Genomic DNA, 26461 nt, shown 5'->3' on the forward strand with positions numbered 1-26461 from the left:
CTCACTGGAACTTTTCAGCATCGAAGGGCAGTCGAAGATTCTTTCTTGAAATGTCGCAGGAATATGTAGTAAGCTGGCCGACCAATTATGGGGAGCTTATATTGATTCTTTCCATCTTTGCCTGTTGAAGGAGACTTGGGCTTTAGAACCCCCCACCAACAGATCAGGGTTTGCTAGCTTTGCTGTGGATGTGCTTCCCTCATCATCCGGTCAATCCACTGGGGGCCTCCTGATGTGGGTTAATTTATCCCTTAATTGGACTAGTGAGCAATTGATAATCGAGTCACCAGATACTTTAGGATAAACCGTATGGGCTAGCAATGGATCTTTCATCAACCTTTATAACATTTCTGTCTCCAACACTAAGCATCTGGTACCATCACTTAGTGTCATTAACTTAAAACCAAACTTTATTTTGGGGGGCAATTCTAATATCACCTTTGAGCCACTGAACTACATATCGTTAGTGATCAAGCCAGAAGATGCAGCTCCGGCTATTCAAGAACTCAATGCCTCTCCCTTGAAATCTTGCTCTGTTGTAACTACGCAATTAGCTCTGTTTACAATCCCCCACAGGGTTTTGGCATGCAATGGCAGATCAGTTTCTGATGTGGGAAGGGTCTTCACATTTCGTAGAGGGTCTGTAAAGAGTAGAATCGATTGTGTACTCCTTTCTTTCGATCTCTGGCCCTGGTTGGCGGACTTCCAATTTGTAGAGAGAGTAAAGAGCGACCATAACTCATTGCATCTAACTTTTAAAGAAGGGCTGTTAGCACCTTCTGTTGAGGCAAGGTTCCGGGGATGTTACTGTTGGGAATTCGAGCGGTCTAAAGTGGTCTAAAATTATTTCTTGTCCGAGGCAGCATGCTTTAATCTATGATCTCTTTGATTCAACCCTTTTTGCCTATTTGGATACTGATCTGCGCTCTATACCTATCTTTAAAATTCACTATCATTTACTTAGCTCTATAGGTGGGGTTTTCCAGATTGAGCCAGGCTCCAATAGTGTAAAACAGGTTGCCATTGAGACAGCTCCATGGTTCAATAAGGGTTGCAGGCGGGCAAAAACCTATTTATTACTTGCCATCAGATCCCTAAGTCCACAACAAATCAGGGAAGCTAGACACCTCTATAACGAAGTGTTTAGAGGCAAGTAAAAAGTGGTGGGGTGAGCAGAACTGGCAAGATTTGCTGGAGGCTTCCAGGAAGAATGATGGCTCTTCCTTTTGGCATATTATTGCCCAAGCAGCTGAAAAGCTTGTACACCAGCTGTCCACCATATCCAACAGCAGACATTGGTGCATTTTGCAAATCTGTATTCAACACCCCATCCAGGACAGCCAATGTGTGATACCGATCCTGGCCTTGAGGGCAAAGTGATCTAATGAACCCAGGGTATGACACCTTTTTTCCTAGCACACACCAAGTTAGCAATTATGTCATTGAAGCCCTAGAAAGCTCTGGGATTAGACTGTATTCCAAGTGACTTCTATCACTCTGAGGTCGAGGTATGGGCTCCGTACATTAACATCTTGTCAAACGCTATTATGGCTTGAGCTCCTCTACCTGACTCATAGAAAGGAGCTGTGATCATTTCAATCTATTAAAAGGGTGTTAGATTGGAGCCTAGCAATTATAGGTTCATTAGGCTCGTTGATATTTTACAAAAGGCGTTTTGCTGCCAGGTTTTAGACAAACTCCAGGGGTTGATTAAAGATAAAGATATCCTCTCGCCATTTTAGGCTTGGTTCAGATCGAAGGTTGGAACTGTGGATCAAGTCCTGAGTTTTTTCTTGATCCTGTGGAAGTATATTAGGATCCTGAAGGACCGTCTATATGTTGCCTTTATTGACCTTAGAGCTGCCTAATGATGTCTTTGACTATCTTACTGATTGCACCTATGATGCCCCCAAACTTCGTGTTGTATCCATTCCTGGCCTTTTGTTTGCAGATGATACACTGCTTATTCCAGGGATCCCTACTGGAATTCAGAATCTTTTAAACAAATTCCAGGACTTTTGCAACCAAAGAAGGCTTGCGATCAATGTCACAAAGACCAAGTTTATGACTTTTAGGCCCCATAAGGAATCCGTCATTGAGAGGCATGTTACTCGAGGAAGTTAAATCCTTTAATTTTCTAGTTATAAGAATCAGTAATTTCTTATCATGGTACGCCCACCCTAAGAAATTCAGGGCAATTATTGTCCATTAAGCAGCCGCCATTGGAAGAATGCCTAGGGCTTCTAATCAGAGGGCAGTCTCTCCTGCAGCAGAAGTAGCCAAAGTTGCAGTTCAGTCTGCTCCACTTTATGGGGCTGAGGTCTGGGGTGTGACATCACCAGATCCCTTATCAGTTAACAAAAATAATTTTATAAGATCACTACTTTCCTTACTGCAAGCTACACCACTAGTTCCTGCATATTTCGACTTAGCGTTAAATCGGATTGGTGACCTAGCAACTTTGAGACCTCTAGTTTACTGGTTCAGAATCTGGTCAACTCCGGAATTGAGATATTATTGTGAATGCCTTCGTGAACTAATCCAGTTGGACATTAATGTGTCCATCACTTGGTTATCCCATATAAAAAATGGTTTTACAAAACGGGGATTGGTGAATTGTGGATCAATCCCTCCACTATTACCTCTTCTTCAAAGGCTCTTCTAAAGAAATCATTCTGTGGGTAAATTAACTCTAATTACCATGGCAAGGCCGATATTGATAGTCTGATTGACAGGTTTTTGTCCATAAAATCCTCTCCACAGTTCGAACCCTTCCTTGATGAGATCATGCCGCAGTGGACCAAGACACTTTTTATTAAATTTAGTCCTGGCACTCTAGCACTTAACATTTACACCTATAAATGGAGCAAGGAGAGCACTGCTACTAATGATAACAAATGTGTGCCCTATGCCCCGATCACGTGGAAAATATAGAACATATTTTATTCAGCTGCCCATTATAATCCTGTGCTTGAGCAAGATGGTTAAAACATTACTATCTGAATCTGGGGTTCCGACACTACCTCCAGTGTTTTGAATTAAGACGTCAGGCACAAGCTGATTAACAATATTTTGCCTGAGCAGATTTTTATTAGCTGGTGGTGTGATTCAGAAACGTCTGGGCCTTCTGCTATAATACAAGATTGCATTGTGTTAGGCTTATGGGAATATACTGTGGGGCTGATGACTTTTTATGAATATGTGCACATTTCATAGTACCCAATATGACTTGTTCTTATGTAGAGATGTAATATAACTTAATGGTAACTACACATGGCCAACTGTAGGTGTTTCCACATGGATTAGAAGGGCTTCCTATTGTACCCTAACTAAGCTGGCCCGTGGTCCTGGTCCTACATGTGCTTAGTCGCACTAAGGAAAGGTCGTGGGTTTTCTTTATATTTATGAGTTGTGTGATTTTATCTTGTACATTTTGTGTATTTTTGTATGATTTATGCCCATGTATTTATTTTGTGTTATCGCTTGATGGTCTGTGACTGAAATAAAGCATAATACTACTAGTTCTTACCTACCTCATGTCTGCTCCCTTCGACACTCTGCACAATTGTCCTCTCTGGCCGCATACCATCAAAACATTCTTTCTAGTGGCACTAGCATCTGCCAGGAGGGTGAGTGAGCTGCAGGCATTATCATCCAGGCCTCCCTATCTGACTGTGTTTCCAGACAAAGTGGTGCTTTGCACTAGGGCCTCTTTCCTTCCGAAAGTGGGGACCCCATTTCATTTGGGACAGTCTGCCACCCTGCCCACCCCTTAAGCCCCTCCATATCCCGCTAAAGAAGAGAAGCAACTCCACCTTGTGGACCCAAAATGAACATTGCTGTTCTACCTTGATCGCACAAAAGAGTTCCGGGCGGACAACTAATTCTTTGTGGGGTATGTTGGAACAAAGAAAGGTCAGCCAGTACAGAAATGGACCATTTTGCACCTGGTCATTCTCTGTATAAAGATCTGTCACGCTCTGGCTGAAAAGCAGTCTCCTGAGGGTTTATGGGCCCACTCTACCAGAGGAAAAGTTAGTCTAATTAATTTGTCCGCAGCCCATCGCCTGGATGGTATTTTTTGAAAATCTATTCAAAGGTAAGGAATCTGTAGCTAGAGTCTCTATCAGATGAACAAGTTATGTACCTTCGGTAAAACGTTATCTGGTAGAAACTATATGTGCAGATAGATTTCGAGGTTTAGGGTTGATCCCCTTTAGGGCCCTAGTTTGGACACACATTCATCAGTTCACTTCATGGCTCTGCGCTCCTGGCGTGGAAAGTCGTGAAAAGTAACTGACCAAAGGTATGTAACTTGTTCATTAAGGACTACATTCAAGTGTAATTAATTACAACAGACTTTAAAACAAGTCACTTTGGAACTCACGCACAACGTTCAGGAACTACTATTTTAAAAAATGAAAATCAGTCTTGACCATGCTCCAGTGAGAATAGTCTAGGCCAAACTGAGGGATCAGGTCCTTCCTGAAATAAAGCACAAGCAACCTAGGACTGGTTTCCCCCTGACGAGGGCTTATCAGCCAGGGATAGCTTGGTTCCAGTGACACAGTGTGCATGAAACCCACGTCTGTGCTTACCCATTCCCTCTTAGGGTGACACACTGAGGTACACACAAAGTGATGGATGGAATGCATGAATTAATCTCATCCACTGGTAATTACTCAGTGCCACATCTCAGTCTGACATTATTTTGTACACCATACCACCTCAGTTTGGACCCAGCCATATGCATATCATTCATTACCCTGCTCCAGTGGGAACAGTCCAGCCCAAACTGCTAGACCATGTCCCCCCTGAAATGGAACACTGCAACCTAGGATCGGTTTTGCCCTGATTAGGGCTCATCTTCTTACCACACTTGGTTAATCTTGTTTGATGTGAAGGATGTTTCAATACCTATCTGTCACACATTTGCCTTATATACTTTAGACACTGTTTGAGGGAATGTCAGTCATTACCTCAAAGTTAATTACATCGGGAGTCTTTACATTTATTAAAGTATAGGAAATATTTAATAATTTTTAAGTATAAATTAGTATTACATTTATTTTAAGTATGTTTGTTTTTAATTAACCAGTACTGCTCACTGATGCTGACCACTGCTTTGCTCGGATGTGACTGGGGCAACAAATCGTGTCAGTCCTATGTGCTTTTTGAGTAATCAAGAGGACCCTGAGTGTGACCACTACGAAGTATTAAGGTGTGAATGGTAGGCGACGATGCCCTGAAGAGACCTCATAAATCATAGGAGGTTTAAACGTCGACATAGCTTTCCCATATGGTTTAAGAACGTACTTTAATATGTAGGAGGAGCCCTGAGTAACAGACCACCTCACATTGTTACTATCTGATCAAGACTATTGGGAAATGTACAGTGGACTTTATTGTTTTGTGTGTACTTGTATGTAGTCGTATGTGAGCACTGTGCCGTATGCACTATGAATTCACTTTCTCACACTATGTTGTATTGTATTGCACTAATTGAAATTAATACAAATATCATGTAATTAATAGATGTATCCAGCATCATTATTTAATTTAATCTGTCCAACTGAATTGAATCTAAGAACATGTTCTGAAAGGATTTTCAGAGTTCTGAGACCGATTGGCATTCAGCTCTGATTAAATTAGTCCCAGGTGACAGTTGTTAAATATTGATGATATTTACCCCTATCCCGTGGGCATATTGGGTAGTTCATGTAGTAAATGAAGCTATTACAGAGTCAGCTTCTCCGTAATTTAAATCCACTTCCAGTTTCTCATAAATCCTGCATTCAGCATGGTACCCCTGTCTGTGATCCAGGATGAGTGGTCGGCTGAAACGTGCCCTGGCACACTAAGATTGAAATCAACAGCTAGAAACTACTCCGTGGGCAGGTGCTTGTTTTTTCACAAGAACCTGGAAGTGGATTTATTTTTAATTGACTTATTGCAATGCAGTTTTAAACTACACATCCCTGAACACTAAATCCTCCATATTACCCCTATACACTACCCATCCCTGATCCCTCCCTTATACTCTACACATCCCTCACCCCTAAAATAACCCCTCACTACCTCATCCCTGAACCCTAAAAACTCCCTACCACTCCATATTCTACCCATACCCTGAACCCTAAGAACTCCTTAATGCCACTGTATACCACCCACCCCTGAACCCTAAAAAGTATCCACTGCCCGACACACAACCCATAACTAAACCCTAAAACTCCTTACTACCCCTATACTCTACTGAACCCTAAAATTTGCTTTCTGTCCCTACAAACTACCGATCCTGAACCCTAAAAACACCTTACTGTTGCTATGCACCACCCATCCCTGATCCCTAAAAATGTCTACCCACCGCTAAACCCTAAAAATCCCTTACAACCTCTTTACGCTACTCATCCCTGATTCCTATAAATGTCACTTGAAGCCAGTAATTAAACACTTCTGGGCTTCTTGCGGATCATTTTTCGCTCTGATTCATTATGGTTAAAGTGTGCTGATTGTCTTCTCAGAATATAACAAATTCCACATACCTCCTACTTCATCATCAAACAAACAAAAATGTGATTGTCCTTGTAGTGGTGTCCACTATATGTACAAGAACCCACATTTTAGGAAGGGCAGCATCATGCTTCTAGCTTGGTGTGTAGCCCCTTCAGCCACCTTGTGTAGCATGCTTCATCCTCCGGTCCCTCTATTAGCACTGGGAAACTAGCACAACAACTTTTTGATTTTTTTTCCCATCCTCCGCCCTAGCCTGCCCTATGCATGGAGTAAGGTGCGTGGAAAATGCTAAAAATGGCCTCTAAATATATTAAAATGTGCGGAAGTAGATTTTACTTAGTTGTATTCCTGTTTCCCTTCACATCATTTAAAACCCATGAGAACATCTCCAAATAGTAACCAGTCTCTCACTTGGTGGAAGTGGAAATGTTTATCTCCTTTTTTACAGACCAGCAGGAGTCCATCACATTCAACATGACTGTAAGTTATTTTCAACTGGCCACATCTCATATTTTAGGCAGAAAATTATGCTATCCCAATTAGTAAAGGACAAGAGGGTCAAACTGGCCTGCTCATGTTTGTCATTTCTTAGCCCCACACTGCTCTAAACATACCAAAAAGAGTAAATTATTTTCACCCCCAAGCTGTGCACACTCATGGTTCCTCCTTCTGCCATACTGTAAACCAGCCAAGACTAGGATCAACATTTGATCTTTTCAAAGCATTAGATCTAAGAGACACCCTTATCTAGTGTGCTACACATCCGTCAACAGGTTGGACATGTGCATCTTGATCAGTCTGAGTACTTACACTTGACAATCATAACCGTAATCGGAGAAAGGCAACAATTCAATGTATTAATAGACTCAGAAGCGCAGGTGCTCCTTCATTTTTTGTACTAATATTTAGTTGTGAGAGCATTCTGCATAACCAAGAGCTGATGACAATTGAATATCATTCTTCACCCCTTACATACTTTTCATCCATGTTTCACTTGTAAGGTACAGTTTAGGTCTTTCCCATACTAGGGCATTGAGTTTAGTACTCTACCTTTTATCTTGTGCCTGTCTCTAACACTGGATTTGTGAATCTATAGTTCACATCAGTCTTTTATTGTCCCAGCTGTCCTCCTGCGGTTTTGGTATCGGATTAGCTATGCAGCCTGGGGGACCCTTAAAGCCTTCCTTGGGAAATTCATTTGAGAGTTAGTCCCTTATTTCTAACAATTATTGGCAGCGGGCGCTCTCTAATGCGCTGGATTTTTTAGATAAGTGGTACGTCTGGGACACTGTTGTTCCTTGCAGTCATTTTATGTGTCTGCTGTCCTTAAACCTGCAAGCCCAGATCCTCTGAAACCGACAATACCTTTAAAACAAAAATGAAATGAGAAGCTTGTGTTACAGAAATGCAAGTAGTCAAATTTTTATATACCATCTCAGTGGAAATGAAAATTCAAGTACAAAGAGCATGCCCTGATCTCCTCAATTTTAGTGAGTACTGCAGGTGTGGAAGCAACCCTATTTCAGAGGGGATGCAGATTCTCTAATTACAGTTCAGAGTTTTTGACTCACGTTATGTGTTGTTATTCCATCATTCTTGAAGACAGAAGACAATATCTTCACCCATCTCTTTGCTGGTTAGGCATTCACTTGCGTCAAGTCCAGTATTTCTATAATGGCAATGCCATGCAGATTTTATGTAGCTTCGCCAGGAGACTGAAATTGATCCATGAGAAAATAATAAGCAGTTGAGTAAACATGAAACTAATAAACCGCAACATGTGTCTACTTTGAGCTGGTTTTAACAAATGTATATGTATCAAGTGATTGCGGATACTGCTGGCCAGAACAGGTTTCTTCAGCTTTTGTGGCCCTGGTGCTGTAACAGGAAGTCAGCCAACTGATTCTTGGAATATGCCTCTTCTCTCAGGTGGTCGGGAATGACTTTTCCACAAGGCAGGTATCACAGTACAGTCCTGTCATTGCTAGCCCAAAGATAAGCAGGTGCAGTCCAATGCTTGGTGCAACTCTCTTGACAGACCCAATGAACAGCAGGGCAGCCCTTCTTCAATCCTGTCTGCAGACCAGATTTGATCTTAGGTTAGGATGCCGGGGTGCCATATTTATGCCTAGAAAGTACCCTCAAGGGATGAGGCCATTGGGATATTAGGACCCTCCCCACCTGGTGACAACTGCCTGCAATGTGTGGCATCTAGCTATACCAGAGTGCACTATTCCACCAACTCCCAAGATGGAAGAACCCCTCTTTCAAGGTGAGGAGCTTAGTACCCAAACCTATAGATGTGGCTACCTGAGGGCTACGTGCCCATGAAAATAAACGGTTTGGCAACTGGTCTCCCATATTTGTCCCCGACACACCCCGTCTAAATAATAACCCCTCTTGTATGTATCCATCATTTGCCCTTCAAAGGTGGCTTCTCCTTTGAAGCTCACTTTTTGAGCACACACCCTGTGTGACTTCCTGCCAAGAACAGCTGATATCTCTTCCAGCAACAGGCCTCTTTTGTTCCCACTCCTGGAAGTTTTTCACACTTCTCCATAGGAGGGCAAAAAGCTGTCTTGTGCCCAACACTAGCAGATGGTCACTGGAGAACTTGGGCATAAGAGTGGCAACTTTCTAAAAGTTGCATTACTTAAAATATTACAATAAATTTGGCTTGGACATCAAGTCGGGTTTTATGTAACAAGTATTTTGAAACCTTGAAGTATTTTAATAGCCCCACTCAGACGTTAGCACAGCTGAATTGTTAGCTTGTTACCCAGTATTTGCCAGTGGGGGCACTAGTTTTTCCAAAGTAAAACAACAATTTGGGGGGTTCTACTTTTAGGAAAAATAATGTGTAAAAATGTGTCCTGCTTTTTAATATACAGCACCCTGCATGATAGGAGTGCTGTAGGGGTGACATATATATTAAAATGGAGGTTTGGGCTTTAACATTAGTTTTTATGGCAAAGTCGAGTTAGCAGTTTAAAACTGCTCTGGCAGGCTGTCAGACATGTTTATATATTGTCACATCCAGGGTGGCACAATAAGTGCTGCGGCCTTGGTGGGATACTTTAACTTACAGGCCTTGGATACCTCTGGTACCATATGCTAGGGACTTGTATGTAAGTAAAGTTAGACATGTGGGTTTATGCCAATTAGACATGCTTTTTAAAATGAGAGCCTTAGCACGGAGGTCTATTCAGAAGGCCTCCCTGCTCTCTTAGAGTATCAGTCCAAAGCATTGTAAGTCATCACGCAAAAAGAGGCATTTCCTTACATGAAACAAAAAATTTGAAAATCAAAAATTTAATTTTTATAGGAAGATTATAGCATTTAAAAATGTAGTTCTATTTCTGAAAGACAGAGCAATATGCTATATTCTAGCTTGTCTCTTTTCCTTTTTCGCTCCTAATGCACGCTGTCTTTTCAGCGCATATTAATGATATTTCAATAGAGGTCACCAGTCATCCATACTAGATTCCATTTTCTGTACTTGTGCTGCTCCCAGGGATCATTAAAACAATGCCAATTTAATTTTCAGCTTCCAGTTCAAATGCCTTCACATTCGAAGAGTGTTCTAAAGCTTTCAATATTGCTTTTTATGTATATGTGCTTTATTAATCTGCTAATTTTTTACTTTCTAAGGAGAGTAGGCTTAGAAACAACAGGTTAAGAACTACTGCAATAAGGCATGCATGTTATGTTTTGCATGCTTATTGGGCAACACATTATATGGCTAAAGTTTGCCCATTGCTTTTTCTTTAGTAAGGACACCAGACTGTAGTTCAAAATAGGCTGCTTTCGAGGAGTTTCTTTGTGTTAGTATTGCCCAACCTGTACCTTCTTCCCGAGTCCTGCTTTTATGGGGGCAGAGGTTGGGCAGTTTCTTTTCACCCGTGAGCTGGTATACTGAGAGAGCGGTGACAACAGACATTATTGAGGACAGGTCAGTAGTGTTGGGACAGGTGATAGGCCTTCAACCACGACCCACAACTTTTTCTTTCAGAACTCCTTTCCTCCAGTGGCTGAGGAGATGGAACAGTGGAAAAATCAGGTCAGGGTATGACTGTCTTGCTGATGTTCATGAGGTGCCCAGATATACCCAGATGCCCGTCAATTTCTTCAAATCTCTTGTGGGAGATAACATATGGCACCACTCCATCCCTAAACTAACACAAAACGAGGCGAGAGGTATTCACGCATTTACCATCCTCCCTGATTTCAATATCATGCACCTAAAGGTTGATGAATGGAAACTCAAAAGCAAAAAAAACGAACCTCTAAGGAGTTTTCTGGGTTAAGAAAACTCAACGCCTACCCACTCCCCACCCCCATCACTTACAGAAATACGTTAGAGACCTGCTATTTAGACAGTATACGTTAGAGACCTGCTATTTAGACAGTTCCTCAAGAATGGTAGCATTCATTCATCTGGGCCAAATTCCATACCTGTCACTTCACCCGCATTTGGCTGGATCACCCTCTTTTTTTTTTGCATTTATTCTCCATTCATCGTAATGGGATTTACCCTTCCGCATTTTTAGTCAAAACGTTGTTAGGTATGCAATAATGATGGTCAACACTGCTCTTTCTCCTATTCATGTGTTTCTTCTTTGGTAATTGATGCTTCATGTCCTGTAACCTTTAACTGTGTCTGTTCCTTGTAGTGCCCCATGACACCTATTTTACTCCAGGTCTTCTATGAATAATGATAGTAATCAGGGCCAGCTTTTGGGCGGTGCGACTGCACCAGGCGCCGACGTCAGGGGGGCGCTGTATTTAGCAATAACTTCCGAAACTTGCGATTTAAAAGCACCTGCTGAAAAGTTCCTTGTGCGTTTAGCCTTCAGGAAACAATTAAAATGGCAAGATACCTCTTGTGATTAATGTTCCTGCTAGAGAGAGAGATGGGAGTTTTGCCGAGTGGCAGCTTGACTCAACCTAAAGTAGCGTAGAGGTTAGTATGACTGCCGCAAAAAAACAGAACTATGGGGCAAATTTAAGAAAAGTGGTACTGCATACAGTGCAGCGCCACTTTTCTTGCACCCCTTAGTGGCCACCCCAATGCCACCATGTGTACATCATATTTAAAATACGGCACACCATGGCGGTAGTAAGGGGACTAGCATCAGAATTTTTTCCGCTAGTCCGGTGCTTTGCAGGATTAGCGTAAAAAATGTTGATGCTAATCTTGCACAGCGCCCAGAGGCCCATTTTAACCAACGGAAGCCTCCTTTTAATGCCTGCTCTGAGAAGGAGTTAAAAGTGCCAGAAAAAAAGGCGCAAAGAAATCTGACAGATTTATTTCCGTCATTGTTTTGCCCCACCTAATGGGGGGATGCCCCCTTTGCATACATTATGCCTGACACAGAATGAAGGGTTACAGAGTGGCGCAATGCATGCATTGCGCCTCTTTGTAAATAAGGCACAGCGTTTTTGGCCTTCTAATGCCACATCAGTGTAAATAAAATGACAATAATGTGGCGTTAGAATGGCACTAGGGGATCTTAAATATGCCCCTGTGGCAGTGCCTAATTTGTGCTTGTTGTTTCCGGTGCAGAGCACCATCACTTATTTTTGAGGGCCTGCGCTTATTTTTCTGCCTCAAGCATTTACTGCGAGAAAAAGGCACATATAGGAAAGACGCAGGAAGAGAAAAACGAAAAAGCGTCACAATGGGGAAAAAGCAGAAATCTGCAAGAGTAAGCTGAAGGGGGAGAGAGTGCCTGTATATGGATTGAAGAGGCCCGAGATGGCTTCAGGATTACGGTGCCTCTGTATTACGTGTTCGCATATTCAATTGCAGCAGCTGCGTGTTTAAGAGGAGGGCTTTGGGCACCGGCACCTTTTCATTTACAAATTGAGCACTGCCCTATGGGGCATATTTGAAAAAAGTGGTGCTGCACACAGTGCTCTGCCACTTTTCTTGCGCCCCTTAGCGCCCCCCCTAACACCACCATGTGTGCATCACATTTAAAATACGGCGCACGTTGGCGGTAGTTAGAGGACTAGCTTCAGAATTTTATATGCTAGTCTGGCGCTTTGCAGGATCAGCATCAAAAATGTTGACGCTAATCCTGCAAAGTACCCAGAGGCCCATTGTAACCAATGTAAGCTTCCTTTTAATGCCTACTCTGAGCAGGTGTTAAAAGTGCTGTAAAAAAATGATGCAAAGAAATCTGTCAGATTTCATTGCACCTTTTTTTTGGCCCCCTAACAGGGGAATGCTCCCTTTGCATACATTATGCTTGGCACGGGCATAATGTAGCGCAAAGGGTTACAAAGTGTAACCACTTTGTAAATATGGCGCAGCGTTTTTGGCCTTCTAACACCACATTAGCTTTCAAACAATTACACTAATGTGGCATTAGAATGGTACTAGGGGCTCTTAAATATTTCCCTATGGGGCATATTTGAAAAGCGTGGTGCTGCACACAGTACTGCACCACTTTTCTTGCGCCCCTTAGCGCTCCCCTATCACCACCATGTGTGCGCTGTATTTAAAATACGGCGCAACATGCCGGTAGTTAGGGGACTGTAGTGGAATTTAAGGAGTTTTGCTTGCATGAAACACGAACTACAGGGTCAGGTGCTATATGCTTTAGTACAGTTTTATTGATTTAGGGATCTTATAGGTAAAGTTTATACATTGTTTCTATTGTGCTCCAGGTTCTCTTTTCGCTAGTACATCTCTTGATTCCAGTACCAGTCTCCTCTGGGAAATTCAGTGTATCTTGGGATAGAAAAAAAAAAGAAAGAATTCTGGTCTCAGGGATGTGAATTTACTAGAATGGTCAGATAGGGATGTTAGGGAAGGGAGTGGGTGGCGATGTGAGGGTGTTCACACTGGGCTTGTGAATTCACACGTGCCCAAGACATGCAGAAGTGTCTGTGAGGGTGTTTTCTTCTTTATTTATAGGTGTCAGACCCTTTTATTTCCCCCCCCCATTATTACTCACTCCCTCCCATTTTCCCCAATTGGTGAATTCAGCCCAAAACTCACTCATACCTTGTGCAGCCACGTTCCTCCTGGAACATGGCTGGGCTGTGAGCATGTAGAGTTCTGGATTTTAACTTCTTTTCCCTTCTCCGCTCCTTCTCCTCGCTCTGCTCTCTTTCTCCGTTCCTTCTCCTTGCTCCGCTCTCTCTCTGCTCCGCTCTTCGTGCTCTGCTTCTTCTCCTTGCTCTGCTCTCTCTCCGCCCCTTCTCTCTCCGCTCCACTCATTCTCCTGGTTCTGCTCTCTCGCTCCGGTCCTTCTCCCCGCTCCACTCTTTCTCCTTGCTCTGCGCTCTCTCTCCGCTCTGCACCTTCTCTCTCCGCTCCACTCCTCTTCGTTCCACTCTCTCGCTCCGCTCCACTCTTTCTCCTCGCTCTGCTCTCTCTCCACTCCGCTCCTCCTTTCTCTGCTCCTCTCCTTCTCCTGGTTCCGCTCTTTCTCCGCTCCTTCTCTCCCCGCTCCTCTCCTTCTCCTGGTTCCGCTCTCTCTCCGCTCTGCCCTTTCTCTCCCTGCTCCGCTCCTCCTGGTTCTGATCTCTCTCTGCTTCTGGGGTGTGTCCCCCCTACGTCACAAGTGGTTGTTAAAGTAACGGTTGATGCCGGATATGCCAGGAATGCACTTGTCATGGCATCCCCGTTACAGAGACTAGTGTCGGAATTTTTTACGCTAGTCCAGCGGTTTGCAGGATTAGCATAAAAAATGTTGATGCTAATCCTGCAAAGCACCCAGAGGCCCAGTGTAACCAACAGATGCCTCCTTTTAACGCCTGCTCTGAGCAGGCGTTAAAAGTGCCAAAAGAAAATGACACACAGAAATCTGTCAGATTTTTTTGCGCCATTTTTTTGCCCCTCCCTAATGGTGGAATGCCACTTTTGCATACATTACGCCTGGCGCAGGCATAATGTAGCACAAAGGGATACAAAGTGGCGCAATGCACACATTGCGCCACTTTGTATATATGGCACTGCGCTTTTGGCCTTATAATGTCACAGCATAAAGAAAATTAATGTGGCGTTAGAACGGCGCTAGGGGCTCTTAAATATGCCCCTATATTTTATGTGGCTAGCTGAGTGGATTAGTAAAGCCAGTCTTCACGAGTCCTTTAAAACACATGAATGTATGTAAAAAGGGAGCGATGGAGAGATGAGGGGCACATTTGCTGGATGGTAGTGAGTGAAACCGTGGAGGAGGTCATGGGGTGGGGGGCGCCACAATAAACTGTTGCACAGGGCGCCACCAGTCGTAGCCGGCCCTGATAGTAATACATCTCCCGGCACAACAGAGAGAGGAGTAAAGGGGAAGAAATGTACCTACAGAATCTTCCAACACAGCCTATTAGTTGGTAGAAATCGAAAAATGTTCCTGGAGATTCTTTTGGCTGAGTACAAACGAGTGTTCCCAGTCACTCTACAGTTTCGAATTTTACAGAGCATATATTTTTCAAATATTGTTTTCGTTTTTTATCTAGCCGCAAATACAATGTTGCAAAAATGTGCTGAATAGTTTCTATTTTTGAAAACGTTCTTCTGTATTTGGCCTCATTGGATTGTTTCCTCTCAGTTCGCCTGATCCTCCCCTGCCGACACGTTGACGTTCCACGCGGCAGAAGGCGCGCGCAGCAGCTTGTCTCTGTCCCTTGACAGGGATCTCGTCGCGTGCTGAGAATCACTCAGTCTGAGAGCGCGGTGCCGCCTAATTGGAGCAAAACGGTATTGGCGGCGTGCACCTCACTGTATAATTGACAGGGACGGAAATTAGAATCGCTGTAAAATCCAGCAATAAACAATTACTTTTTCACAAAGGAATCGGCTCAGAGGCAGGCAACGGAGATTGAAGCTCTCGACGGGGAGATTAAAGAGCTAGGAATAGGGTGGGGGTAGTTGATATATATTTTCCCAGTTAAGCCGTGGTTATTGAGCACGCATTCACTTTATGAAATTTGGTTATACAACAAGAAATTCATTGGCTTTAAACGTTCGGTAGCTCAAAATTGGTTGGCACAAGAGGAGAAGAATTCGTGACCCACCATACTAATCCCCGCCTGACTGGGCTCTTTAGTGCCAAGAACGTAGGATCATCAGGGAGCACGCGGCAACTCGCGCGGTTAAATGCGCACGCAGAGCTGCAGTTAATTCAAGATGACTTGCTTTTTAGAGAATAAGGGGACAGATGGAGCGAAAATTGAAGTAGGAGTGTTGGGTTGCCACCTGGTAAGTATTTCTTTTTTTTACCGCCCTGACCTGTGTTTTTCAAGTCCAAAGGTCAAAATACTGTGAAAATCCGCGACATTCGATATTTTTACCCCCTGTTGAAAGATAAACATTAAAGATGAAGCACACAAAGGAATCACTTTAAACCTGTCATTGAGACCTGCCTAAATCGTTTCAGAATCATGATTATTAGAACAATGGGATACTTGCAGTGTTACAAAAGAATTCTGGCACTTTTAAATATATTATTACCCACTTAACCAGCTATTGGCTGTTCCAAAAGACTAAAAAGAAAACAAATAGCTGGTGTTTTTTTTTTTCTAAGAAAGGTGGTAACCTCAACTGTGTGTCTAGAAAGTAGAGGAAAACTCTTCATTGCTGCAGGGGTATCAATAAAACCTGGCTATTGCATGCAAACTATTGTTTCAAGTGACGCCTACCCAATATTTAAGGTCATATAGTCTCCAGTGAAATTAAAACATAAGCGTGGCTGTGGCTAATGTTTGGAACTAAAGCTTCAAGGGCCTAAAAGCATAAGTCAAGAAAGCCGAAATAGTGCTAAAATCGTGCATTTATTTAAGGTAAACAGTAACATTCATTTTGGGTTACGTTCTAAAGAAATAGAAATACATATATAATTGACATCATCCATGACAGGTCATAGTTAAAAAAAATTAGGTCAAGGCATTCGTGAAGCACACACAATGCCTATGAACGATGTTTCTCTAGGAAAACCAACGCACAAGTGGGATGATGTCTTTGGTCTGATGTGTTCATGGGTGTGTTTAAAGGAATCTTCACCAGAGCTAGCCAGAAAATAAATGTGTGGGGAAAGCCACAATGCCAGGGCAGCACCAAGAAGGAGAGTTCCTTGATTTGCTTGCATGCCAATAGACCCCATTCAGGCGGGAGACTCCCGATTTCTGAAGCTAAATTTGGCTTTATTTTGGCTGTCTCCAGACTGAAATTGCCTCTGCTTTCATAGAAGTCAGTGTGGGAAATACATTCTCCCAATTTTTTAAAAAAAATCTCCGACTTTCCTCGTCTAAATTGTTGGCACGTATGGATCTGTTACCTGGCTTTTACCAAATTCCCGATTGTTACCACCAGATGCAGGATTTTCTTTCTGCTCTCTTCAAACTTAATCTTTTTTGCAAACTAAGTCATCTTATTCTTTCCACAAGTTCTCTTAAAAAAAGCCCTTATTTAAATTCCCTGTTATTTCTTCGTTTTTAAAAGCTTTTTGTGATGTCAGGTTTTGTGTCATGTAATATAATGCTATGTGATAGTTTTGTATAGCTCTTTGTGCCCAATGCCTTTTGGCTCTGTTTGGTGTTTGTAGCTCACTAATGAGACTGCCCACAGGAAGCCAGCTCTATGGGAATGTGTCTGTGCGGCACTCTGCCTGAACTGGTGGCTCTCTGTTTGTACCCTATACTCAAATGCCCTTCTGCTCCTCAGGGTTGTTAGTTTATTGTGTATTTTCTTGGCTATTTTAGTGTATTTCCACTCTCATTCCGATGTATCTGATTTCCAATGTTTGGTATGGATTTTCATGAAACGCTCCATGAAAGTGTGTCCCAACTTGAACCAGTATTATGTTTGTAGATATGAAATGATATTTGAGTTTTTCTGCCATTGGCTCTGCCATTGGGATTTGGTGCGATTGTCCTTCAGGTTCCTTCTTTCTACTTGCACTTCAGCTCATTTATGTAAACTGTTTTACTTTTCATTTTCAATTTATGTGGCAAGAAATGTCCAGTTAGGAATTTACAACGCTAATAGCTCTAACTCGAGCAAACGTGCGACCCATTGCATTGCAAATGCTTGATTAAGAATACTTATCTCCTTAAAGCTAGGTCTGTCCCTAGACACCGTGTGCTGTTTTACTTACACCTCTTTATCTGAGTGACTCTGAGTTTAACTAAAGCATTTACAGGTCCCTATAGCTGGCTGGGACTGGAGGAGTCTGACATTTATCTCCTTCTCTGGGGAGTTGGATAATGGGGCTTCTTGTTGGATAATGGGGCTTTTTTTTTTTTTTTTAGCTTCTCTATTACTGTGTCCCTTGAGCAGTCCATGTCTCCAGCCAGGCTCTCAGCCCAAAGCGTACCTGCAACTCAGAGCGATGAAGCTGTAGCACGTGTGGGGCCCATCTCATCACCAAATGGCCGCCGACCTTCCCCGCCACAACACTTGATCACAGCTTTCCTTCAAGGTGCAGGTTTTTGCGGCAAGTGGCACCCTCCTAAGATCATCAGTACAGTCCCAGCAGCTTCATTTTACATTGGGATCCCAGTTGGTGGCTGAATGGGGCATGAGACAGGTGCTTGTTTGGGCTGGTCACAAAGTGAGGCGATAGAGCTCTCTCTCCATTGCCACCTTGGACACCCCCTCCAACAATTTGTGTTTAGAAGCTTTGGGCAAAAGGTCTTTTAATGCCACTTGCTTCCTTGCAAGCTACTCCCAGGTCTTGTGGGAGTTAGCAGCCCTTTCATTGACTTGTCTACCTGATCACATATGTAAATCTTTTTGTCAGAACACCTCCAGGATGGGATGGACACCTATAAGCCAGCAGGGTACACCAGCTCAAATATAGAGTGGATGCAGTGTCTTTGTCCAGAGAAGTATTTCGTTGGCATGCTTAGAAGTGCCGGGCAGGTTTTTCAGGTGATGCTGATGGACAAAATCACACTTGTTTTAGAGGGCAATGTTGCTTTCTTTCCTAGTCACGTGTATTACCTACTCAGTGCTCCTCAGAGATGCTGTTGGAGTGGTTCATTTACAGTATGTCTATGAGCAAAATCCAGTAGAAGATCAAATTATGATCAGTAACATTGTTATTTATGGATGTGACTGCTCCCATAGATTCCATGTAGACCTCCCTCCACTCCGCTTGAGGAGGGATTAGTTATTTTCATTTATTTTTGTATTGTTTGGTTTGGCCCTGTCAGGTTTGGTGCTAAGCTTCCTGGTGTTTGTTATGGCAGGTTACCTCAAGGACTACTTGTGATGGCTCCGCTCTTAGCAGGTTGAACTACCTTGAGCCATGGTTCGATCCCGGATATGAGAAGATGTACAGAGATGCTGTGCCTCATCTGGCTTACTGCTGAGAATCTGTGCTCCCTCGAGGAGTCACAATAGGCTTCTAGCTCTTTTCACAGGTGACTGAATTCGACTGAGGACTTACCGAGTGCCTAAAATATCCTTGCTGTCCAGGTTGTGGCTGCCCTTATGTTTTTGAAAAGGGTCTTCAAGACAGGCTGTGGGGCACAGGAACGGAAATTCTGCCGGTTAATTACTACATAAATGTTTATCCTTTGAAGATTGTGTTGCAGGTGTTTCACTGGAAGGGGATCTGAAGAGTGGTGAAACTCCAGAGGCCGCTAATTAAGGTGTTACAAATGAGTTTGCAGCAGTCCTCTTCTCCCACCTGCCTTACCTCTAAAATCCAACGGGGCCATTGGCAATTAGAGGATTTAATATTGAGGATGGGGGCATTTTTTATTTTTTTTACAGAGTTTTCTTTTTTTGCATAGTAACGGTCTAAGTATAGTATACATGCTTCTAATTTTAAGCTCATTGAAAATGATTTAAAGTTGATTTGGCTGTTAGCCTTAGTTAGAGATTGGCAGACGGGATACTCTGTCACAGACGCGTTGAATGTCTCATCTGCTGTAAAACAAGTGCATTGTAGCCCATGGTAATTGCAGTGAGGCAGACAGGATAACCCATATGCCACACCCTAAATAAGACTTCCTGTCCTCCCCATCCTTAGCTTCTTTATACACTGTAAAGCAGGCAGACCCAATGTACATTAGCTTGTGTGGCACCTTATATGGAGCTGCTGTGTTACTTTGGCAGCAAACAGTGTAACCTAGTGTTTGCAAGCAGACAAGAAAGGTTTCTCCTCATGTAGTGTGACCCTGTAATCGATCAATGCTACCTGTGTGCTGGGGAGGTATGTTCATGCCCTGATGGACATGGCAAGAGCTGTGGTGCCGAGCCTGCCTCAGGATGTGCAGGGGAAGTTTGATGAGCTCCTTTTGGAAACTCAAGCGGCGGCCAAACAGATTATCCAGTCAGGTCTGGATACAGCGGATTCAGTGGCCAGGGCAATGAACACTTTGGTGGTGACCAGAAGGCATGCGTGGCTTATGTCTTCTAGCTGTTCCACGGATGTTCAAACAACTTTGTTGGACCTTCCGTTTGATGGCGAAAAGTTGTATGGGTCCAAGGCAGACTCTGCACTGGAACGTTTTAAAGACAGCAGAGCTACTGCGAGATCCTTGGGGTTACAAACTTCGGCATCCACACCCTTTCGATCCTTTCAGAGATTTAGGGGTTTTGGTCATGGATCGTCTTTTCGTGGAAGGCCACAGTCCAACACTCAACAGCCTGCCAACCCTCTCTATAGGTCTTTTAAAGGGCGGGGGAGGGTTAGAACACGAGGAGCCGCCCAGCAACATCCTGCCTTATCCTCTTCCTCTGGGGGAACCCAACAAAGAAAGCAGCCTTAGTTTTCTATTCATCTTGGTTCATGCTTGTCCCGTAGGATATTTCATTTTCTCCACTAGTGGGAGTTAGTCACATCGGACTCTTCGGTACTAAATATTGTGGCTGGGTACTAAATATTGTGGGGAAAGGTTATGTCCTTCCTTTTTGGGAGTTTCCCCCTTCCATCCCTCCCGTCATTCTTTTTGTTCGGAAGATCATCTCCTGTTGCTTCAGCAGGAAGTGCTAGTCCCTTTGTTAAAGGGTGCAGTGGAGTTGGTTCCAGAGCAGGAAAACGGTCAGCGTTGCTATTCAAGATATTTCCTGATTCACAAGAAGGATGGTCGAATGAGACCTATCCTGGACCTGAGGATTTTGAATTGGTTCCTCAAACAGAAGATATTCAAAATGCTGACTCTAGCACAGGTGCTTCTTGCGTTGCACAAGAAAGACTGGATGGTGTCTGTCGACTTGCAGGATGCTTATTTTCATATCCCTATTCTGAAGTCGCACAGGAAGTATCTCCGGTTTGTGGTAGGGTCACAACACTACCAGTTTGCGGTCCTTCCTTTTGGTTTTACTTCCGCACCTCGGGTCTTCACGAAGGTGATGGCTGTGGTTGCAGCGGACCTCAGAAGGAAGAGAATATCTGTATTCCCTTACCTGGACGATTGGCTAATAAAAGCCAAGTCCTTAGAGCTTGTGCTGCATCACTTGCAAAGGACAACACGGTTGTTGTTCAACCTGGGCTTTAGAGTGAACATGCCCAAGTTTCACCCGGAGCCCTCTCAGCACCTCCTGTTCATAGGGGCAGTACTGGATACCACATTGAATCGAGCCTGACCTGCGCCTCAGCGGATTCAGGACATTCACGCGTTGATTCCAGTGTTTCAAACGGGAGCAGTTGTTCCGGTCCTCAAGTTCCTACGTCTGCTCGGTCTGTTCGCTTCTTGCATTCTGTTGGTCACTCATGCACGTTGGCACATGAGGGCTCTCCAGTGGTGCCTCCGCAAGCAGTGGTTTCAACACAAAGGGGATCTTGAGGAGTCGATAACGATCTCCAGAGACGCTGCAATGGATCTACAATGGTGGGCTGTGGACGGCAATCTTTCACAAGGAAGGCTGTTTTCACTACCACCTCCGGTGGCCACGGTCATAACGGATGCTTCCACTCTAGGGTGGGGAGCTCATCTGGAGGACCTGGAGATGAAAGGTCGTTGGTCTCCAGTGGAACAGATGTTTCACATCAATCTGTTAGAATTATGGGCGATATGTCTGGTTCTCAAGGCCTTTCTTCCATCCCTTCGGGGTCAGTCAGTTCAAGTCTTGACAGACAAAACTACAGCGATGTGGCACATCAGCAAGCAGGGAGGAGTAGGGTCATATCTTCTCTGCAGAGAGACTTTGGGGCTCTGGTCCTGGGCACAGGACCATCGGATTCACATAGTAGCAAACCATCTGGCCGGGGTGGTCAACGTACGTGCGGACAGTCTCAGTCGGCATTTCTCGGCTGATCACGAGTGGCGTCTCCATCCAGACTTGGTTCTTCACATGTTCCGGATGTAGGGTTTTCCACAGATAGAACTGTTTGCCACTCGGGAGAACGCGCACTGCCCGTCCTTCTGCAGTTACTTTACGCGTTTCCCCCCATACCCTTGATTCCTCGGGTTCTGAGAAAGATACCTCAAGATCGGGCTCAAGTCATTTTAATAGCTCCTGATTGGCCAAGAAGGGTGTGGTATTCAGACCTTCTCCGACTCTCACTGTGCCCTCTGCTCCATCTCCCTCACAGGACAGACCTCCTCTTGCAGTCGTAGTGGCAGGTTCTACACCCCCACCTCCAGAGCCTGCACCTACATGCCTGGAGATTGAATGGGGCAATCTGAGTTCCTTTTCTTTCCCTCCAGAAGTGGTGGATGTTATCTTATCGGCCAGGCGACACTCCACCACTCTATGCTAACAGATGGGAAAAATGTGTTGCTTGGGGTGGAGAGAAGCAAATTGATCCCTTGAAGGCCCATTTGTGTGATGTTTTGCTTTGTGCCCGTTCCTTGGCACAGAAGGGGTGTGCAGTTGCAACTGTGAAGGGTTATTTATCAGCGCTGTCGGCCTTTCTGTGCCTTCCTGAGCAGCCTTCCTTATTTAAGTCCCCTATAGATATTAGGGTCTTGAGAGGCCTGACTAACAAGTTTCCTCCCACTCCGTTTCTCATGCCTCAGTGGGATTTGAATTTGGTTCTTACTTTTTTAATGGGTTCACCATTTGAGCCTATGCGTTCTTGCCCGTTGAGATTTTTAGTTTTCAAAATAGTTTTCCTCACAGCCATCACGTCTGCTAGGCGTGTGAGTGAGCTCCAGGTTCTTAGTGTGAAGCCTCCTTTTACATCCTTTCATGCTGACAAGGTGCTTCAGAGAACCAGGGCGGCTTTTCTTCCCAAGGTAGTAACTCCCTTTCATATGGGGCAATCTATAACGCTGTCTTCCTTTTACCCTCCTCCCCATCCTTCAAAGGAGGAGGAAAGACTTCGGCCAGATCCAAGAAGGGCTTTGAGTTTTTACATTGAAAGGACAAAAGACTTTCGTATTGATGATCAACTCTTTGTTGGATATGTGGGCAAGAAGAAGGGCAAAGCCATCCACAAGAGAACCCTTTCCAGGTGGGTCATTCTTTGCATAAAGATTTGTTATTCACTGGCAAAGAAGGTTCCTCCTGAGGTATTAGGGCCCATTCCACCAGGGCTAAGTCTGCCACTTCTGCCTTGGCAAGAGGTGTACCTGGTGTGGATATTTGTAAGGCAGCAACTTGGACTTCCCTCCACACTTTCACAAAGCATTATTGCTTGGATTCAGAAGTTAGGAGGGACGGCCATTTTGCACGTTCTGTGTTACAGGATTTCTGGGTGTGACTGGTCAGGCACCCACCTCCGAGTGCAGTACTGCTTTGGGAGTCTATTCATAAGGTGAGGAATCCACAAGTAGTTGTATCCATCAGAAGAACAAGTTACTTACCTTCGGTAATGCTTCTTCTGGTGGATACAGTAGCTACCTGTGGATTCCTCACAGTCACACCTGCGTCCCTGTTGCCTGTCTGGCCATACCAAGACTTATTTTATTATTATAAGTGTATATACGTTTTTGGTGTTTTTATATAAACAAATATTGTGGTTTATATTTGTATTTGAATTGGTATACATTGTTCTTGTGAGGTCGATATTCTCCTGTTCGCCTCGAAGGCACGTAAAATATTGTGAAACTGACGTCAGCACGCTGGTAAGGACTTCTTATTGCCACGATGACGTCAGATGGAGTCGCGTGCGGAGCCATGCAATTGTGAAGTCCTCGTCTACGTGTTTTTGAGATAGGAAGAAAATTTCCGTTGAACGCTGGCGCATTGGGAGAATTCATAAGGTGAGGAATCCACAGGTAGCTACTGTATCCACCAGAAAAAGCATTACCGAAGGTAAGTTACCAGTTCTTTTGATGGATACAGCTACCTATGGATTCCTCACCTTATAAATTCTCCCAATGCGCCAGCATTCGATGGAAATTTTCTTCCCAGCTTTTCACGTCGACGAGGACGTATATATTGTTCATGTGAGGTTCGTATTCATCTGTTCGCCTCAAAAGCAAGTAAAAAATGGTGAAACTGACATCAGCATGCGGGTGAGGACTTCTTATTGCCACGTTGACGTCAGACGGAGTCACGTGCGGGGCCGTGCAATTGTAACGTTCTCGTCGATGTGAAGAGCTGGGAAGAAAATGTCAGTCGAATGCTGGCGCAGTGGGAGAATTCATAAGGTGAGGAATCTACAGGTAGATACTGTATCCACCAGAAAAAGCCTTACCAAAGGTAAGTAACTTGTTCATCTTGCTGATAAATATCTAACAGCTCCAATTATTAATATGTGTCCGTTGTGCGGAATCACTTGTCCTTAAAAGAACACTGCATCTAAACCACCCTTTTATTCTCTTGTAAGGAACAGAGTAAACTCTTGTAGCAAACACGTTAGTACAAGCATTGGCAAAGCCAATAGGTCTCACCTATGCAAGAGCTATCAGCTTTTCCAGTGTGTTTTAGCCATGTTGTTCACCAGCGTGGCTGCTGTTCAACATGGCTAAAAGTTAATGACATAGAGGAGAGTGGTGTCGAGTGTTGTAGAGTGGAATTGCAAAGAATGGAGTAGTGTGTTGTAGAGTGAAGTGGCAGCAAGTGTTGTGTATTGGAGGCATAGTGTGGAGTCACGTAGAGTGACATAGAGTAGAGTGGACTGGTTTAGAGTGCATTGGCGTAGAGTCTTGCAGAGTATAGTGGCGTAGAATGCAGTGGCAATGAGTGTTATGGCACAAATTCAGCTGCGTACAATGCAGTGTTGTAGAATGCAGTGGCGTAGATTATAGTGGTGCATAGTGGAATAGTGCAGACTGGAGTAGTGTAGAGTGGAGAGGTACTGAGTGGTGTGGGGCAGAGTGGAGTAGAGTGGCGTAGAGTTCAGTGGCTTAGAGTATAGTGGCGTAGAGTGGTACAGAGTGGATGGTGTAGAACTGAGTGATGCAGAGGGCAGTGGTGCAGAGTAGAGTCGAGTGGCATAGAGTTCAGTGGTGTAGAGTGCAGAGAAGAGTCGATTGGCATAAAGAGCAGTGGCGCAGAGTCGTGCAGAGTAGAGTAACATAGAGTGGGGCAGGGTAGAGTATAGTGCCATAGAGTGCAATAACATAAAGTGTAGTGGTGTAGAATGAGTAGTGCAGAGTAGAGTGGCATAGAGTTCAGTGGCGGAGAGTGCAGTGATGCACAGTAGAGTGTCAGTGCATGGGTGTAGGGTGGAGTATAGTGGCATAGAGTACAGTCATGCAGAGTAGCGTGCAGTGGTGTAGAATGAAGTGACATAGAGTGCAGTTGTGTAGAGTGCATTGGCATGGGAATAAGGGGTAAAAAGTAGAGTGGCGTAGAGGCATAGAGTAGATTGTTTTAGAGTACAGTAAAGTGACATAGAGTTAAGTGGTGCAGGGAAAGTGCAGTTGCGTAGAGTGGAATAGAGGAGAATGGCGTACAGTAAAGTGATGTGGAGTATAGCGGTGCAGAGTAGATTAGAATGGTGTACCGTGGACTGGTGTATAGTGCAGGAGCATAGAGTTGAGTATCACAGAAAAAGTGCATTGACCTAAAGTGTATTGGCATAGAGTGCAATGTTGCAGAATGGCATAAAGTAAAGTGGCATAGAGTAGAGTTGTGCAGAGTAGATTGGTGTGGCCTAGACTGCAGTGGTGTAAAGTACAGTGGCGAAGAGTGCAGTGGTGTAGAGTGGTGTGGCAAAGAGTGCATTGGCATAGAGTAGATTGGTACAGGATAGAGTAGAGAGGCATAGAGTGGAGTGGTGCAGAGTGCAGTGGCATGGAGTGGTGTGAAGTGGAGAGGTGTAAAGTGCAATGGTGTGGAGTAGTGCAAAGTAGAGTGAAGTGGCGTAGAATGGAGTATTCATGGTGTGGTAGAGTATTGCTACTATTTACAACACATTTTCAATTGAAATGGCCATTACATTTGCACAGACATACAGTTTACTAATAAAATTATACAGAGCACAGACGAAAATGTGTGGAAATTGCATCACCTAGTTTAATGATTTGTTTTGATCATGTTAAAGTATTTGTTTCCAACACTCTTCAAAAGCAACAAAAAATGTGCTTCATTTGTGCATTCATAATTTAGATATATTCTGAAATACACAGGCCCATATTTATACTTTTTTTGTGCTGCACTTGTGTAATTTTTTTCTGCAAAAGTGACGCAAACTTACAAAATGCAATTTTATTTAGTAAGTTTGCTCCGCTTTTGCGTAAAAAAATGACGCAAATGTGGTGCAAAAAAAGTATAAATAAGGGCCACAGTTCATTAAAATGTTGCGTGCTATAAAAAAACGTTTTCCTACACCCAGTATTCAGCAAGGTTGTCACAGAAATCCTCTCACTTTGAAGTAAGAGAAAGAAAAGTAAACAAATGCCCTAGGAAGACAGTGCGTGACATTTGACTTCGGTCTTTGAATGTACAGCAAATGTGAAGAGATAAGAGCAAGATTTAAAGGCCTTATAACAGAAATCGAGTTAGTGGAAGAATACAATAAACACAGGTTAGGCAACGGGAGGAATGAACTGAACTTGGAGAGCCGAAAACAAATAAAACCAGCAGATGGGAAGCCAGAAAGTGTAAGATTCAAACCACAAACCCAGTGGTAATCAACAAGCGGAA

General features: G+C 43.8%; 2 protein-coding genes across 2 annotated transcripts in view; one reads left to right on the forward strand and one right to left on the reverse strand.

The window, feature by feature from the left end:
• DNAAF8 (dynein axonemal assembly factor 8) overlaps window positions 1-26461 on the forward strand; it is an 882921-nt gene that overhangs the window by 800025 nt on the left and 56435 nt on the right. The gene's annotated exons all lie outside the window — the stretch shown is intronic.
• Window positions 13129-14143, reverse strand: LOC138261059 (octapeptide-repeat protein T2-like). Its single transcript, XM_069209678.1, has 2 exons — window positions 13529-14143; window positions 13129-13252 (listed from the first exon to the last, which is right to left on the reverse strand). The coding sequence occupies exons 1-2, from the start codon at window positions 14141-14143 to the stop codon at window positions 13244-13246; spliced, it is 624 nt and encodes a 207-aa protein (XP_069065779.1). The 3' UTR covers window positions 13129-13243.

This window comes from Pleurodeles waltl, chromosome 10, assembly GCF_031143425.1.
Source record: "Pleurodeles waltl isolate 20211129_DDA chromosome 10, aPleWal1.hap1.20221129, whole genome shotgun sequence".
In the NCBI taxonomy this organism is placed as follows: domain Eukaryota; kingdom Metazoa; phylum Chordata; class Amphibia; order Caudata; family Salamandridae; genus Pleurodeles; species Pleurodeles waltl.

Excerpts from the sequence above, each read along its gene's own strand:
- LOC138261059 (XM_069209678.1), bottom strand. The coding sequence starts at position 14,143 with ATGACAAGTGCATTCCTGGCATATCCGGCATCAACCGTTACTTTAACA.